This window comes from Sinocyclocheilus anshuiensis, unplaced genomic scaffold, assembly GCF_001515605.1.
Source record: "Sinocyclocheilus anshuiensis isolate Anshui unplaced genomic scaffold, SAMN03320099.WGS_v1.1 scaffold915, whole genome shotgun sequence".
Classification (NCBI taxonomy): Eukaryota; Metazoa; Chordata; class Actinopteri; order Cypriniformes; family Cyprinidae; genus Sinocyclocheilus; species Sinocyclocheilus anshuiensis.
In genome coordinates, this window is record NW_015542378.1 from 242,691 (window position 1) to 261,564 (window position 18,874).

General features: G+C 35.1%; 1 protein-coding gene across 1 annotated transcript; it reads right to left on the reverse strand.

Moving 5' to 3' along the window:
• Positions 1–4,256: 4,256 nt before the first annotated feature.
• Positions 4,257–12,895, reverse strand: LOC107692454 (peripheral myelin protein 22-like). The gene is made up of 5 exons (XM_016491500.1): positions 12,800–12,895; positions 12,055–12,149; positions 11,658–11,751; positions 6,415–6,555; positions 4,257–5,124 (listed from the first exon to the last, which is right to left on the reverse strand). Exons 2-5 carry the CDS (start codon positions 12,130–12,132, stop codon positions 4,964–4,966), a joined length of 474 nt encoding a protein of 157 aa, XP_016346986.1. The 5' UTR covers positions 12,133–12,149; positions 12,800–12,895; the 3' UTR covers positions 4,257–4,963.
• Between the last annotated feature and the right edge of the window lie 5,979 nt (positions 12,896–18,874).

Here is an 18,874-nt window from a genome sequence, read left to right on the forward strand (position 1 = left end):
ACATACATCATCTCCAGATCTTCATAAGGATCAGGGCTTTTGGAAATCGGACGGGGTTCTGCAAATCATTCTGACAGGCTGAAGTTGCAGGGGTTTTGTGGTCAAATACATGAATTACCATCATTATAAGATAAGACACATGGGTGATATTAATTTGTCTGCCTTATAGAGACGTTCCCAAGAGAGCCTAACATCATCCGATTCCTTTAAATAGTCATTGTGAGTATTTATATCTATGATTTATGGATAAATGAAGGAGCATGTGTTTTGAGGGTTTTTTAAACGATGAAATGCTGTTAAAGTATCCAGTTCAAATATATATGTATATTTATAAATTAATAAACAAACAAACAAACAAATATGAATTATATATTGCAAAAATGCAATTGTTAAATTCATTTAAATATTATGTAGTTCTGTACACATTTATCTGCTGCAGAATAATTGTATTATAAAATGTGAACAGGAAATTCACCTATTCAAATTTTGTTCAGTTATTTTACAGAACGTGAAAAATGCCCCTAGCAAACAAAGTCTAAATGAATTCCACTGCTGATTATTTCATGAACGGTGTAATTAGATTAAATGGACTGTGACACTTTGTAAAATGGTGTGTGACATTTTCTTTCTCGTCCCTTTTTTCCCTAATCTGTTTTGTTCTTGAACTCTTTTAGACTTAAACTTTTTTTGTTTTGTTTTTGTTATAATTATTTGTGTTAGAAGTTTATTGCACATTATCATAGCCTACAAAGTTATCAAAAATCTCGCTAGAGGGCAGCAGGGGGCTTTGGACTATAATTGGATATTTAGGATCTTGGGGAAAATACTCTTAATGCCTTTTTTTTGGTAGCTATTATTTAACATTTGACATATTTAATAATGTTCTGTTCTATCTAGTGATAAGTTTAGTGTCTTTGTACACTTTAGTGACCTGTAGCTGTCAGATATCTGCATTCCCCTTACGAAAAATATACTAAAATAATATACTTCTTTTAAACTAAAAATAGGAAAGTATACTTTTAGTCTACTTTTTATGTACTTCTCAGAAATGGCCTTTATGTATAAGTTAAGTATACTTGACTTATACTTAGAAAAAGTCTAAATATATTTTAGCTATAATTGTGCTCCTAGAATCCGTGTTTTCATTGTTATACTGTAGGGGGCGCTATTACACATCTTCTGTACAGAATTTCCAAAAAACACAAGTGAAAAAGAAACCGAAACAACAGATGCTTCCACATGTATTCTAACACGATCATCAGACATAAAACAGCATCAAAACTATGTAACATTATGGAATAAAATGTCGACCAATGAAGAGGTAGTAATAACTGTCAAGCTTTGGTGTGTTGATCGACTTTATCTACGTTTTGATTATCATTCTGAATCCAATTCATAGTCTTTTTTCAGCTTTTTGTTCAAAATGTTGTTTATTTCTTTCTTTTTTTATTTATGAAACGTATCCACATTCAAGTGTTTAAAAAAATGCATGAAGCTAGAATAAAATGTTTTTGTTTACAAGCAGATATCCTGTTCTTTTGATGTTTATATGTTCAGATATTAATGTAACAAAATATATACAAATTAATACCTAAATAGGGACATAGTAGTATACTTAAAAGTATGATGTAAAGTTCACTTAAAGAAAACTTACGAGTATACTTGCAGTATAAAACTACTAAACTAGTAGTTTACTGAGACTATACTTCAAAGTGTACTAAAAATGCTACTACAAGTATTTAATTAGTAAACTATCAGTATACCTATAAGTTCACTTTTAGTATAGTTGCAGTACAAACTAAACACTAGTACTCAAAGATACTTACTAAAATAAACTTGAAGTATACTACTTTTTGGTAAGGGTCACTGTCTCAGAAGAATGTTTTGCTAACGTGCCCATTCAGTTATGAAAACTGAAAAAATCTAAATGTTATCATTTTGCACATATTATGGGAACGTTAGTTTGGAATGTTCTCTGAAACAAGTAGGAAGTAGCAAATTTTGAAAACATTACACTCACGTTCTGAAATTAAAATGTTTCTGAAAAATGTTCCACAAATGATGTATAAATCATGATTTTGTGCTAACGTGTTAATAACATTAAAGACCAGATAACATTGAACGAGCGTTTTATTAATGTTACTTGAAGTACATTTGTTCATATTTTTGAGAGAACCTTTCCTGAATGTTAGCTGGGGTGTTGTTGAATGTGACACTAATAGAATGTGGATTTATATATAAATTAATTAATTAATAGCTGAATAAATAAATAAATCTAAAAATGTCCTTAGAAATCAATATCAAACATGGCATCTATTAAAAAATTAATTTCTAACGCTGGATGGTCTTTCTCATATTTCACATATTAAGTTGCACTATTTAAATGACACCACTATGTGGCACTATTTCCTGACTTTCTTTTTTTTTTTAGGTCAGTGGTTCTCTCAACTGGTTGTGCTGAAGAACCTAGAATTTCAATTATTACATTAGCATGTAATATGCAGAATTATTAATTAAATTTTCATAGGCTGAATAGGGTGATTTTGTAAACAACAGCTGATTCTGATATCTAAACCTGTGCAAACCTGGCACACTGGATGTTGATTGATTTTTATTTTTAGAAGTTATTTTATACATTTCATTTCATTATTTGCTGTCAAAACCATTGACATTTCTGAACCACAACCCAGCAGATGAAACCACTGGTTCATTTGAATTCAAATGCATTTTTGCAGAAAGTAAAATGAGAGACAGTTTTCTGGCAAGCAGTATTTTTTTTAATAGCTTTTAATAAACACACAAACACAAGCTTTCATAAGAGAAGCAAGTCAAGAGGCACAGAGTTGGGTTCTTGTGAATGAACAGTCTTCATCAGAGCTCAAACTCCTTCAGACACGACTTACAGTACAGGTGTTTTCAGAAGGAGCACCACGACATTCAATTAAATACAAATATTACACTGTTTACAACTGCTTAGACAGATCAAATGAATACAACACGATTCGATTGTTATTTCAGGTTTTAGTCTTACGGTATCAAGTAACAATTGCAGTCTAAAGTATTCATGTGTTATAATGTTCGGAAATGAGCACATGCAACATTTTTATAGTGCTGGTCCCATGTCAGAACAGACCACATATTGATTATATATTGATATTTTTAAGGGCATTATCGCTACATACAGAAATCCCTTTACACTCAAGAAGGAAGAAGTATCAATCTCTTTTATTGCAGGTAAAATAAATTACTCTGCTGTGCGTAAAATTGTTTGTTCAGTCACACACAAAAAAAAAAGCAGAAGGGGATTTAGTCATGACATTCATCAGGCCATTACAACCATGAAAACGGGCAACATATTCAGTTCATCATAACAAAACATCATTTATTGTTTTTGGTGTTGCAGGAGAAGAAATCTAATACATGGTCCTCAGAAAAGGGCCTTTAAGTAACACGTTTATTTTTTAATGCAATCACATGCTATTACAGTACATTGTGAATTACTGTAAGTAGAAACAGAGCATCTCCAAATGGTATACATTGCAGCATGTTATATTTCAATTATTGAAAAATGTTTCCATGCATGCAGGTGTTATGATGTGTCCACCACCACCATCACAAAACTGCCACTTTAGATGCTTTTAAATATGCTTTTCTTGATATATTGTGTATATAGAGGATTGCAAGCTGTAATTTTGACACTTGAAAAAAGCTATGCCATTATTTCATGTTTATTTTATATTTTTTTAATGCTTGTTTGATTTGAATATGCAGATTTGGATTTAAATGCAACATAACATATGGATTTAAATGAATCATCTATTAAACTGAGTGAAATAATTACTGCTTTCTGCTAATACTGCTCTTAAAAGTAACTTTAAAAATCCAACTAAAATCAATATTTGCTAGTCTCTGTTTTTACTACAATTCCTCCATTACAATCTTCCAAATCTAAACTAATAACCACGTTACTCAGAACACATTTTGTTTGTTTTATTATAAAATGAACCTTTTTTGGCGAGTACTGTATATACAGCATTGTGTTATAAGCACAAGCACAAAATATTCAATGGCGTTCTAATTTTGGCTTTCTGTCATGTTATTACTGCTTTCTGCTAATACTGCTCTTAAAAGTAACTTTAAAAATCCTTACTAAATCCTTTACTACAATTCCTCCATTACAATCTTCCAAATCTAAACTAATAACCACGTTACTCAGAACACATTTTGTTTGTTTTATTATAAAATGAACCTTTTTTGGCGAGTACTGTATATACAGCATTGTGTTATAAGCACAAGCACAAAATATTCAATGGCGTTCTAATTTTGGCTTTCTGTCATGTTATGTCCTTCTAAATAAAATCTAAATGGCTATTAGTTAAAGGAATGGTAAATACATAGCACCATTTTTGCTGGAAATTAAGAAAAAAAAAAATTTCAAAACTGCCGATCTAACTATGGTGTTTAAGTTACTTCATCTATGAATTCTCAATGCAGCTTCATTGAAAACACTTCCTTTCATTGTCCCTATAATGTAATACATGCACGTTGGTTAAAATACATCTCAACCTTTTTAGCAGTATTTTTGGCCTTATAAGGAAAGAAAACTTGACACAGACACACATTATGGCTAATGATGCACGTTTCTGCGACAAACACACACTCTAGGCACTTAATTAGCTAAAAGAAAAGCTCTTCAGAGGTTCTTTGTCAACAGAGCAAACATAAAATACTATGTACAAACATGTAAAAAGTGTTATAAATAGGTTTTAAACCAAATATACTATATACACATCTTCAAATGATGACAGTATTGAATATGTCTTTTCGGGGTGGCAGTGGGGTTGATTTTGACTGACCCCCTGGGTGAAGATACTGCGTGATTTCACTTCTCTGTGGATGCAGTGCGATACTTTGGCTTCAAAGCTGTATTTCCAGATGGCGCCCACAAGAGGGTGGTGCCACCTCACTCTCGTTTTCTCAAGATGACGTAGATTAAGCCGCTTATGAGCACCAGAGGGAAGGCTACCCAGGCCAGGATGTAGGAAAAGCCATAGGACTCTGTCTTAGGGACCCATTCGGAGTTCATTACCGTATAAATTATAGCTCCACACATAATGAAAAGACCTGGGGGAAGAGGAAGACAAGAAAAATTAAGTGTCTAGAAATTAAAAAAATATAAAATAATTGATGTTACCTTCTATAATTTTTAATTTTAAAATATATTTCAATCATGACAACTCTCGGAACATTTTAGCATGGTGATGGATATGACAATGTTAATGTATTTGGTCTTGGCGGAACAGATCTGCTATGCTGCTGCTGTTGGTTATTGCTGTAGTTGTAGATTATTGCTGCTGCTGCTTCGCCGGATCGGCTTTCACCGTGGACAAAGCGGAGTCCAGCCCGGGGTAACATTTTACCTAAGAAATGCCTAGTCTTGACTAGAAGGTATGCATGAGAGGGAGGAAATATGACATGGCACTTTCAGCACTTTTATGTCAGGCAGACCACAGACCACCCCCAGAGTGCCAGTCTTGACATTTCATCTTGTGGCAGTGGCTGTGTATCCGGTGCCAACTCAGTGGGCACCTGTAACTGTCTGGCTTTGTGCTGTTTCCACCCTCTGCTCTCCTCTGACATTTAGCTTTCAATTAATGTCCATCCTCTCTGATGCGAGTTGCAGATATGAACTCTAAAAGCCCTCAGTACGTACTGAAAGATCAAGCATCCGTAGCACCCACAGAACTATTCATTATCCAGGCACGGTAATGATCTCTAATAATACTCCATCTTCATTACATCCCAAAGAGCCGAAAATTGAATTAAACATTTCTAATGAGAGCTATCATTTTACATTAGCTTCAGTTACAGTACAGTAAATGACTGTGAAACGATCCATATCTGATCTCTTACACGTATTGTTTATCATAAATGAAGAGAAACGCTTACTCGTTTTGGTAACCTTGCCTATTTATAACTCTGCATGCCACATGGTTTAATCTTAAGAAATCATAAACAAATTATCTGCAGGAAGTAAGTGCATTAAAGGGTTTCCTGTGCCGTCTGTGGTTTAATGAGAGTTGACAGGACTCGTAAGACTAACAAGACTAAGGCCAAAGTTCTTTTCATCTAGCCGAATGAAAGCAAATACACCTCCATAGGAACAGAGGAGATCAGTAGATGCCCCATAGATAATCTTTTATTAATAAATGGTAATTGATCTCAGATCACCTGAGCCAGCTAGAATAAACGCATATGCAAATATAGCAATTTATGGCTCTCCTTCGCTTCAACAGTGAACACTTTGGGTCTATTAACACTGCATGAGCATGTCAGCATGTTATGTCAACCTCATTAGCATCTGCAAACAACCGTACTGATCCATTGATGTCCAAATGACATTAAGATACTTACTAGCAAAGATCTGGAATGCTCCAGTGAGGAAAAAACGTCCACCCTTCTGAAGAGTAAAGAGCTGGCAGAAGAACAGGAAGAGAGACAGGAAGCTGAAGATGATTGACAGGATCATGAGGGCTTGGACTGCCTGGATCCAAACTGAAAGACAGAAAGCATTTCAAAACATTAGAGCATTTCCGCACTCCTGAAACCACTTAAGGCAGTTTGAGCTTTGCAGAAAAAAAAACAAAAAAACTTTGCTCTTTGGAATGAGACAGTCATTTTAAATGCACACGAATGGAAATTAAACCGGTCATTATTTATTTTCTCATCTGCTAGGGCCTATTCTCGATCGATCACAACAGATGTACCGGTAGTTGCACTTTTACATTGGCATGCAATTGGAGATGTGCACTTAGATATCTATGTATTATTGATAATGACAGAGGTGAGTCTGCAAAAAAACCAAAACACCAAATATCAGTTCATAATGAACTCTTGTTGTTGCATTTAAAGTTTTGATGGCTGTTTCATCAATATAAAGAGCACTGGAGAATCCAGGAACTCTTAATGTATTGTGCAATCACATAATGAGGTTTCTGTTCCTAAAAGCTCTTAGCAGGTTACAGCATCTGGTATTGATCCTCTCTTGAAGTCCCAGGGCCATAACACAGCAACTTACAAGGAGCACCATTAACTCTATATTACCTGCATTTGATGGCTTTAAAAGCCCCCCGTGTGTCATTTTTATCCTGCATTAGAGCCATTCCACCCTTTCACATGTGTGGACAAGAAAGAAGATGTTTGCATTAGTATCTTCCTGCATAGCAGGAAACATTTCACTTGCTTTGCACATACACTGCTCAAAAGTTTGAGGATTTTAAGATTTTAAAAATCTTCTTATGCTTCTTATGCTTTAAATCTTCTTCTTAAGTCTCTTATTCTCACCAGGCTGCTCTTCTTTGATTAAAAATACAGTAAAAACAGTAATATTTTTAAATATTATTAGAATTTACAATAACTTATAAAACTGAAAGTTCACAAGAACAGCATTCATTTGAAATGAAAAGTCTTTTGTATATATTTAATTTAATAAAAATATTAATTTCTTTAAAAAAAAAAAAACTTTTGAAGGTTAGTGTAGATTGATTCTCAAGACAAAACCTTTGGACAATACGTTCTTCCACCAATAAAGTCAATAGCGTGCTGTGAGGTTTGAGGGAGTTTGGGATTTATGAGGAATGCCATGACAGATGTTTTAGTTTAATGTTTAGCGTGTATTCTGGCTTTGGAATGTCCCATTATGTACAAATCGTTCAGTGTTTCTGTTTTACCATTGTTATCCTCAATAGAGTTTTAAAGGGATACTTCACCTAAAATGCAAATTCTGTTTAAGAACTGTTTAAAACCTATATGACTTTTGTCTGAAAATGAAGAATGTTTCAACTGTTTTTGCCCTCAATGGGGTTCAAAACTTTGGGGTACACTCTTAAAAATAGCGGTTATTTATTGGCATCTATAGTTCCATGAAGACCCTTTAAAATCCATGGAACCTTCCATTGCACAAAAGGGTCTTAATAGTGGGAAAAGTTTCTTTAGATAAATAAAACATTCTTCACACTAAGAAACACTTAGTTCTTTTAAAACTGTTTGCTAAAAGTTTCTTTTGGGAACCCATAATGACTTTCCCATAGCAAGAGTGTATGGATATGAAACCAGAATTTGTTCAAAAATATATTTTGTTTCCTCAGAAAAAAGTCATAAAGAATTGATGAAATTGAATACAGGCCACACTAACACACAATAAAGTTGTTTACTATAAACGTGTGCTGCAGTTATGTCGTCTGCCCATTTAAATGCTTGAGCTCTTTAAAGCAGAATGGATTCTGATTGACTGTCAATGTTTTTATCGTTTAACAGCTGAAAAAAAATAGTTCTGAAAGTTAAATAATGACAGGATTTGGTGAGCATTTTGCTGTTCTTCTAAATCACACAGTATGAGACCATGTCATAGCTCTCTTTCTATCTCATTCTCTACCTTTCGTGCCCAAGCAGTAATAAGTGGAATACATGGGTTGTCCAGCATGTCTATTTCTTATCCAAGGGTCATTCATGTAGCATCAGGTTTCCACCGCTCTCTCTCTTTCCTCTCATGTTCAGCTGTGTCTGCCTCTCCCCTTATAGCCACTAGAACTGTTACATCCCTAAAGCAGATCGGCCTACTACAGATTAAAACTAAATCAGAGCCGCTACTCCAGCCTCCAGAAGAACCAGATCCTCTACTAAAGCCTATTGCAAAATAAGACCGTCAATATTGCATTGCTTACATCCAGAAAAAGAATACTTTTTCAGAAACAGACAGAAACACTTGATCAAGTCCTTGAAAATCTGGACTTCTCAAGATCATACACAAATCGGCTTCTTTGCACTTTTGTGGGGAAGAACTGGCAATGCGAATGATCCACAGTTCTAGCAATGATCTCATTAACAGCAAAACCGTAAAGCTCAGGCACACATGGATAACCCTAAAAGGACAAGAAAACCCCATAAACGTTTTTTTGTGCTTGTAACTATCTCAGAATGTAAACAACTATGGAAATGGCGTTTGTTTTTCTCAGTACATCTCATCAGAGACCATGTGAGGAGACTATTCTAGTGTGCATCCATAAATACTAGGTTCTGCTGCTGTGTGTTTTGCACCCACACAATACAAATGATACAATAAAGCTCTCTCAACAATGAAGTAAAAATAGAAGTGCGACCCCTAGTACAGTATACTTACTCACTGGTACTAAGTTTATCCTCAGTATATCTACTCTCACATGAGGTAAACAGACTTTTCCGCCCTTCAGACTAAGTTGTGACATTTGGAGTTTCCTGATGTAAGGTGTGGCTGTACTCATTTTGAGCTTGACAACACCCTATGTATTTCTGTCAGCAGTCATGCATCTAAGGCAGGGACTGGTTTCGTTTTGGAAAGCGGAGGCCTTGTGTTTGCATTTAGAGGGGCCCGCATGGTCCTGGGTGTGAAGAATGTGGCTTAACAGATGATAAATATGCACTGGCGAAACATAACACAGGGGTGCGAGTTTGTGCGCTAATACTAGACCGCCATAACCCCAGTTTGGTCCATGAAATGGCTCTATATCAGGATGATGAATAGGATTTCAAGCATGCTTTAGCTGCCAGTGTTGAGTAGCTTCGCCATGCCAGTTGTTCCGCATCTCTCCCGGTGTAAAATACACCATGCAGGTAATCTTAGGATGGCTTTGCACTTGGTTTGATTGCTTGTTTCCAACCCAGGTTTGATTTAACCCTCTTGATTTGCCCCTAAATTGTTTCGAATTATACTATTAATGCTGAAGCACAGTATGTTTGCCTTACTAGATATGTGAAGAATGCAAGCTGCTGTCAGATGGCCATTTATTGAGAAATGCATTATGCTATAAGGGTTACGTTTTTTTTAGGCATTTAATATTAATTTATAAAAATACTGTGATTAGTTCATGCTTTTTTTTTCTAATGCAATATACAACTTTAACATAAGATTAATAAAGACTGTACAAATATTGTTCATGCTGACTATTCTGTTACCTAATGATGGCATGTACAACCTTACTGATAAATATCTAAAACATTTGTGAGTCCAAGGTTCTTACTGTAAACATTGTGACTGACATTGTCTATAGTGAACACATTTGGGTTAGTAAGATTGTTTCGTGAAATATTAGTACAATTTAACATATCTGTTTTCTGTTTTAATATTTTTTAAAATGTAATTTATTCCTGTGATAGCAAAGCTGAATTTTCAGCAGCAATTCGCAGCAGTCACATGACAATTTCAGCAGTCACATGATCCTTCAGAAATCATTCAGGAAGCTGATTTTTGGTGCTAAAAAAACATTTATTGATTTAGAATTTCTATTATTATCAATGTTAAAAGCAGTTGTATTGCTTAATATTTTGGTGGAAACTGTGATACAGTATTTTCAGGATTTTTTTGATGAACAACATAAAAAACAGCATTTATTTGAAATAGAAGTCTTTTGTAACAATGTACTGTAAAAGTCTTTACTGTCACTATCAATTTAATCTGTCCTTACAGTAGAGTACATGAAGGTTCATATTTTAACTGCTGTTGTTTGTGTGGAAGTTAAACGTCATCTATAACATAATTAAAAGAAAAATCTGGTCATTACATGCACCAATGGAAAGACTTTCTTCACAGCCTAGATGACCGTCAAAAATCAACTTAAGAAGTAACTGAAAAACAGCCTTTTTCCAGCAGTGTAGCGGCGACACGTGAGCGAGCGCAGAAGAGCGGGACAGAAAAGCCCTATGTGCCAACCCCCGCACCACGCCCTAAACAAACACGCCACATTATATGTGCTACGCCAACTGACTGAGAGCTATGAAATAACACAGCAAAGCATACTGGGCCCGCCTCATTACCAAAGTGCACAGAGAGGCGTTTCCCGCTCTGAACTATGACATCATCTCACCCTCCAAGAACAGCCAATAGTGTAACAGTGATCTGATTGAGAATATACAGTACTTAAAAATACACTTTTTTTTATGCATTAAAGAACACCATTTTTCATTATTTAATATTCTGGTACACGTTACATGGCAACAATAACTACAAAATGACAACACAAGTTTCTATTTCAACCAAAAACTTCAACAATAAATTAAATTATAATTGTTTCTCAAACTACCTTCATTCTTGTATTAACAAACCCGCTGCTGGCATTTTGATTTGTGGGTGTGATTCAAATCATGCCGTGTTTGGCCTATGGCGATCTGATGCTACGCCATTACAGACAGATCAGTCTAAATCTAATCTGCTTTGAATTCTGTACCTCTGCCCCACCCCATATGTTCTCAAACCTCTTTGCAACCCAGCACTCTCCACTCCCAAACAAGGGGCCCGAGCTCAGCGCCGGCAACCAGACTATTTATACAGAGCTGATGTTGAAGAGGGGTCTGTTGTGGGTTGAAACTGCACACTTGCATTCTCACCCCTAGATGGCAGTTCAGAGGTGTGAGGTAGAGTGGGCACACCCACCACAAAGTGTGGTAAATAGGCAAAGGGGCTTTGACAGTTATGCCAGGATGGAGCCCTCCGTGAATAACCTGCTATGTGTAACATACCGAGGGTGGCTCTTCAACCCAGAGAGGCAGACATTTTCCTCTTTTGAAATTAATATTATTGCACCATTTTTTGTACCTTCTTAAACAAAATTGTAGTAGGATCCTACCTCCAGTGTCAGCAGGGTCACATCTGGACAATCCATTCAATGTGGTGCAGTTTGTCCAGAGGTCTGAACTGCTGTTGGGGTTAACAGCCCATGCCTGTTAGATTCAAGAATACTCATTAGCAGAAGTTAAACACATCCAAAATATTCTCCTTCAGCTGGTTGTAGTGCCTGATTGGGGTTTGAGTTTATGAACTACTCCAAATTGATTGCATTTTGTTTGGTTAATTTCAAAAAAAGGTTGGCTATCATATAATTTGTTGTTTTAATATCAGAGATACTGTAGATAGACAGACAGCCAACCAGATAGATATATAGATGGATAGATAGATAGATAGATAGATAGATAGATAGATCTTTATTAATTTAATAAATGAAGTTTCAGAATAGTTGTACTTACACTGACTATAGTTGACACGAAGAGCAGAACCAGTGCTGCCACATGCACGATGACGATTCCCAGTAAGAGGAGAAGCATGATGTTTCCTTACGGTTCTGTACAAACACCCAAACATGTTTTTTGATCAAATATATCAGACCAATTATTAGTTATAATATTGTTATAATATATTTTCGCTAATGGATTTAGGTTATTATTAAAAAACAATAATTATTTAAATATTAACAAATAATAATAGGCTACTTATTTTGTGTCACTGCAGTTGAATATACTATAATAATATAATATAATAAGAATAAGTAATTCAATAATGTTCAAGCGTTTTTATTAAAAACAAACTATTTTAACCAGTACGTCAAAAGCTGATTGTTACATGGTACATGTCTTTTAATATGACTTTATTAAAACTTTCTTGATCTCCAAAAAATTGCAGTTCAGAACGCAGTTAGTTGACATCATGCACACCATTTTCCACCATCAGTTTTGGCGCAAGAGTGTTACAACGAAGTTGACCAGGGCAAAACCAGCCTAACACATTCTTAAAACTCTATAATAATTAAGCAACGACATGCATGTCCCTCTATAAAGTTAGCCAAGATATATCATTGTATGGATGAGCCAAAGCATGAAAGTGGCTTTTCTTATCCTGAAGGCAAGATGTACTCTCCTCTCTGATCCGCTCTAGACTTTTTAATACTCATAAAGAGGCAACGTACGTTTGTACTGCAATATAAATCCAACTTACTGCGAGCAAAGCGAAAGTAAGTCCACAAAAATGAATGAAAACGCCGAAATGCAGCCGCGCCACTCCTGTCAAAAGTACTGCGTATTTCCAAAGTCCAGATCCTAGTTCATGGAGTGTTCAGATAATCAGGAAACAATGGACACCTGTGAATATTCATACATTTTCTTGGTGTTTTTTTCTTTTTTGGTGGTGATTTTGGGCTCACCACCACTCAAAACTAATACAGAATTGTTTGTTTCCACTGCTTTGTCAGGTTTAGATGAACACATGATCTGTGGCTCCTACTACACAGTCTTATCAGCAGTCAATTGTGTTGTCTGAGGCTCTTTGTGATGTTGACTACATTCATATGCTGTCACTACCTCTGCTGGTTTACATACTATTTAACTACAGTTTACATGCTATTTTAATATCGACATGCAGTGGAAAACATTTAGTGTTCTTGAGGGGTTTATATACCCATATATATATATATATATATATATATATATATATATATGTGTGTGTGTATCTGATATGAGAGATAGTTCATGGAGTGTTCAGATAATCAGGAAACAATGGACACCTGTGAATATTCATACATTTTCTTGGTGTTTTTTTCTTTTTTGGTGGTGATTTTGGGCTCACCACCACTCAAAACTAATACAGAATTGTTTGTTTCCACTGCTTTGTCAGGTTTAGATGAACACATGATCTGTGGCTCCTACTACACAGTCTTATCAGCAGTCAATTGTGTTGTCTGAGGCTCTTTGTGATGTTGACTACATTCATATGCTGTCACTACCTCTGCTGGTTTACATACTATTTAACTACAGTTTACATGCTATTTTAATATCGACATGCAGTGGAAAACATTTAGTGTTCTTGAGGGGTTTATATACCCATATATATATATATATATATATATATATATATATATATGTGTATGTGTAGCTACATGGCAAATCTAAAGAGATGAAATACATGGATTTGAAGTGTAGAGGATCATCCAGTACGTTCAGGTCATGGAATATGAGGATGGGAACTGAACTGATCCAAATGATACATTGTTGCATATCTGTGAGAGTCGACACTTTTTTTTTTTTAAACCAGACACATTGTTCTCTCTTATCACTTGACTTAAGCAAGGAGCAATAATCCCTGGTACTATAAAATGTTCTGGCGTTCCAATTACACAAACTAGAGATAACATGGGGAATGCAAGCTTGACATGTGTGTAAATAGGGCTTTTTGTCCTCCATTATATTTGACTTTCCTTTGCTCAGTCAGAGACGACAGCTGTGATTGTAACTGTAGCGTTCAACACTTTCAGGGCATTTATGAATCTGGTCATTGGCACTGCATCTATAAAAATATATGCACTTTCTGTAAATAAATAAATACATTCTTTATGTAAATTTACTGCAAGCTGCAACAATATTTAACATGGAATGCCTAACTTTCTCAGATTTGTTATTTCTTTATTGACATGGCATTTCTCAACTTTCTTCATCAGTTAAAGTTTTTATTTTATTTTAATTTTTTTATTTTTTTGCTGCAGTGTTTTGTATTTAACCATAAAACTTAATGCATGGAATTGAATTAGTAATTATACAAATAAGGACATTTTGATCAAATACCATTAGCCTGAGTATGACAGCCCACTTATTTCATTTAATGGCCTCCCTTCTGTTTGTCTGTCTGTCCTTGCCAAGTTTCTGCAATATTAGAGCAGACACACGTTGGAGATGTACTTCCATTATGTGAACAATACTGCATCCATTTAAAATGCTGAGTTATGTTGTAATTCACCCATAATGGGCATATTCCCTTGAAAGTTTCAGTCACTAAAAATGCAGGATTTGCACTGATATATGCCATAAGTGCATCGTTATGTGAAATATCCTTATAGAAGAGCATTATCTACTGTATACAGGGAGAGTAACAGGTACTGGATCTTTGAGTAGTTTTTCCAGGTATCATGGCAATCCCAAATATGCTAATGTTTTTAGAAGTCTTGAGTAGAGATTGGAAGCATGGGATGTGTGTGTGTGTGTGTGTGTGTGTGTGTGTGTGTGTGTTGTTTTTAGGTGAAATTTTATTGATTTGACAATAACATTTCAAAATATGACTATTTTTTTCTTCCCCAGTACTCATCATAACTGGTAAAACCCTTATTTTCCAAAGAATCCAAGTGTCTCTTCTTTTTTTTTTCTCCAAGTTTTCTCTCCTCTTGTCAATGCACCATTTAGAGACTTCAACCAAACACCCATTATAGATTTGACCAAAAACAAGCATTTTGTAAGAACCCACAGCGTATTCCTAATCTGCAGGGAAAACAAAACTGTTAAATGACAGGGTTACCACATAACGCCTATCTATTGTGACGCCTTCAGACGGATATATTTGTCAGTCGAGGGGCTTGTTATCACAATAAAATAGCAGGAAGCTCATCAGGTTTATCAACTTTACACCCTGACTGAATTTTGTAGAAGAATGCGTCAGACTTTAGAAGGTCTACCAGGGAATAAATATCATGAGCAGAAAGAAACTCCAAAAAAATAAAGGTTCCAAAAGGGAGTTTTCACAGTGATGCAACAGAAGATCCATTTGGAATCTTTCAGTGAACATTTTTTTAAATTGTAAAGAGTGACATTTTTTAAAGTGTGAAGAACATTTTAATAATCTTATTCCACTAAGAAGAACCTTTTGTGAAATGGAAAGCTTCCATGGATGTTAAAGGTTCTTCATGAAAACATCAATGCCAATAAAGAACCTCATAAAAAAATTGTGCCTACAGTTAAACCGGTTAAAAAACAGACTGTCTGTGGGAATAAAAACAACGAACCCCTTTTATGACTCGAGGGATGAGCATAAATAAAGGTCTTTCAAGGACTGCACAGATGTTTGGCTACTATTATATTCATTCAGACCTGTCATCATGTTTTCATTATGAGCGCTAAGCTCACACATACAGCACCTAGACGGCGTACAATATCATACACACACCCAACGCAAGCTTATAGACTTGTAGTCATGTATTTGTTGATCTGGCCTCTCAATCTCACTCACCATTCTGATGTTGTGTGTCATACTTCCTGCGGTTTCCCTGGAGACAAAGTCGTAAATAAACACCAGCGAATAGTATAAAAGCAGAGACTGGACGCGTGAATCACCCCCACAGCATGATTCAGCAGGAGACAGAGAGGATGGGAGAGACGGCGTCCACAAATTTAGCTTACTTTCCTTCTAAACTGGTTGTCAATAAGACGGTCATTTAACCGATCAATCAAATTAAGCCCTCGGACTTCCAGCAGACATTTCTGTAGACTTTTGGCTCCTGGCTGTATAACGTTATTTCTTTTTTGATGTTGTGTGTGAATGTTAGAGGGCTGATAACCGTGTACAGCTTCATTTGAATGAAGACGTTTGTGGTCACACAATCATGAACGACCGGGATTCCCCTTCTAAACGTGGTGTTGTGGTTTAACTGCAGTTGATCAGGGCAGTTGTGCCCACATATCTTGTCTACTTCAGATTTCCTGTTTTGTGTTATAATACATCATTTTGTAGTTGAAGGGCAAACCATTTCAAGGAAAACTTTGTTCTTTCTCTCTTTGTATTTTCATTGTATTCTGTACAGCTCTATTGTTGTAGAATGTGAACTTTTTCCTGACACAGAATGCATCCTTTAGCAACCCTGAGGTTATTATCATTATTGGATGCACCTGAAATATATTCTATTATGTCATAGACTGGCGCCACTGTTGCAGCAAGTTTAATAGATAGATATGACGATGTAGAAGAGTCTGTGTATTTTTCCTGATATTGTACCTGTTTCCAGGGAATCACCTCAAATGTTTGAGGTTGGTCATTTTTATTTATTTATTTTTGATGTTTTTGAAAGAAGTATGCTCACCAAATCTGAAATATAATTACTATTTAAAATAACTGTTTTCTATTTCAGTATATTTTAAAATGTAATTTATTACTGTGATGGCAAAGCTAAATTTCCAGCAGCAGTTACTCCATGCTTCAGTATCATGATCATGAAACATTTGTTATTATTATCAATGCTGAAAATGTTGTGCTGCTTAATATTTTTGCGGAGTACAAAATATTTTGCGGAGTATTTCCCCCCCCGCCCCCCAGGATTCTTTGACAATACAAAGATCAAAATGTAAAGAAACAGAATTTATTTGAGATATAAAACATTTATAACATTTTAAATATATTTTACTGTCAATTTAATGCATCTTTGCTGAATAAAAGTATTATTTTCTTTAAATAAGAATATTAAAAAAAAATCTTACTGACCTTAAACTTTTGAATGGTAATCTTTACAAAAAAAAAAAATGTAAACAATAAATAAATAAAAATTATCTAGATGGCACTATGTTACAGTGATGATTTCAATTTCAGTGTATTTAGATAATTTAGTGTTTTTAAATAAACTGTTGTTCCAAAACATTTTGACAAAGAATTAGACAGTAATACAATATTGTATATATTGTATCATGGTGCTGAATGATTGCCATATTAATGTACCATGATATTTACATGGCACCCCAAAGTATTTTGATACTACTAAAATCAAATCTAATAAAAAAATTAATAAATTCAAAATTGTTAATAAATTAAAACAATTTTTAAAATAATTTCTAAAAAAAGTCTAAATGCATTGAGCTGTGGTGCTCATGTGGTCGACAAAAGTTCAAGGCTTTTCTCTTCTGTAACTTCAAATAAAAGTGGCAAAATATTTTAAATGAACTCAAACATTTCTTTATTTTTAAATATTTGGTGGACTCATTTTTCTTCAGCTATACCAAACCCACATAAAGCATTAATATTAAATAGGATACTCAAATCCCTGTGTAATGTTACGTGTCTACAGAGAGATGTGAAAATCTAATGAGAGAACTCTAATCAGAAAAGCATTGGCTGGCTGGTTTGAGGTTAAAAATAAAGCCTGAATATGTCAAGACTGTAGTGAAGATTCCAGAGTGCATTCTCTGAGGACAGGGTTAAGAGGAGAGGGCTAAGGCCAGTTATTTCTGTGTCCACTGAATCATGTGTTTCACTGAGGACAGAAAAGCATGCACGTCCCCAGCTGAAGTTTGTGAGTGATGTATGTAGTCTTGACATAGATGCAAAGACGAAGAGTAAAGGAGAGAGTGTGTGGAATCAGAGAACCTCTCCTCTGTCAGTAACTCTAATTATGTAATGCTGAGAGATTTTAAAAGCTCAGTAATGTGACATACACAATGGTAGAGGCTGTTTCAGAATGAGTGGGCACTGGATTGCTTTCTGGAATGGAGAGAAGGGAGGATAGATATGTCAGAGGAGAGATAATTGGGAATGAAAACCTCCTCCTTGTCCTTAAGGTCATAAATATTTTCTACTCAAAACTACATTTGCTCCATTACTAATTGATTGAGAATTGAGAACATGTTTGCAAAGACAAAACTAAAAATATTAGCTGAGAAAATATTTATCTCTATTTGCTTTGTCAAGTAAAATAGTTCCTAACAAGTCACCTTAGAACCATTACGTGTCTCCAAACAATACACACTCCTTTCTTTTTATTAGGACATTTTCAGTCCATTTTGGTCAACATTACTCTAAAACGTCCCCATTATCTAGTGGAGTTCCACAAGGATCCATTCTCGGTCCAGTCTTGTTTTCATTATATATGTTACCCTTAGGTTCTATATTTCATAAGAATGGAGTATCTTTTCATTGTTACGCAGATGACACTCAGGTGTATCTACCTTTGCAGAAACAGGATAAAAGTTTTTGAGTTGTTTACATGAAGTTAAATCTTGGATGTCACAAAATGATCTGAATTTGAATGAAAGCAAAACTGAAATAATCTGGTTCGGGGCTCCTGACACCCAAAACTCTTTTGACTTGGGCAATTTAGCTCCCTTCTGTAAATATGAGGTGAAGAACCTTAGTCTCCAATTTGATAGTTCTTTTAAATTTGATAAACAGATCAACTCTGTGGTCAAATCTTGTTTCTTCTATTTAAGTTCAATAGCAAAGGTTAAACCGTTTCTGTCCTCCAGTGATTTTGAAAGGATTATTCATGCTTTT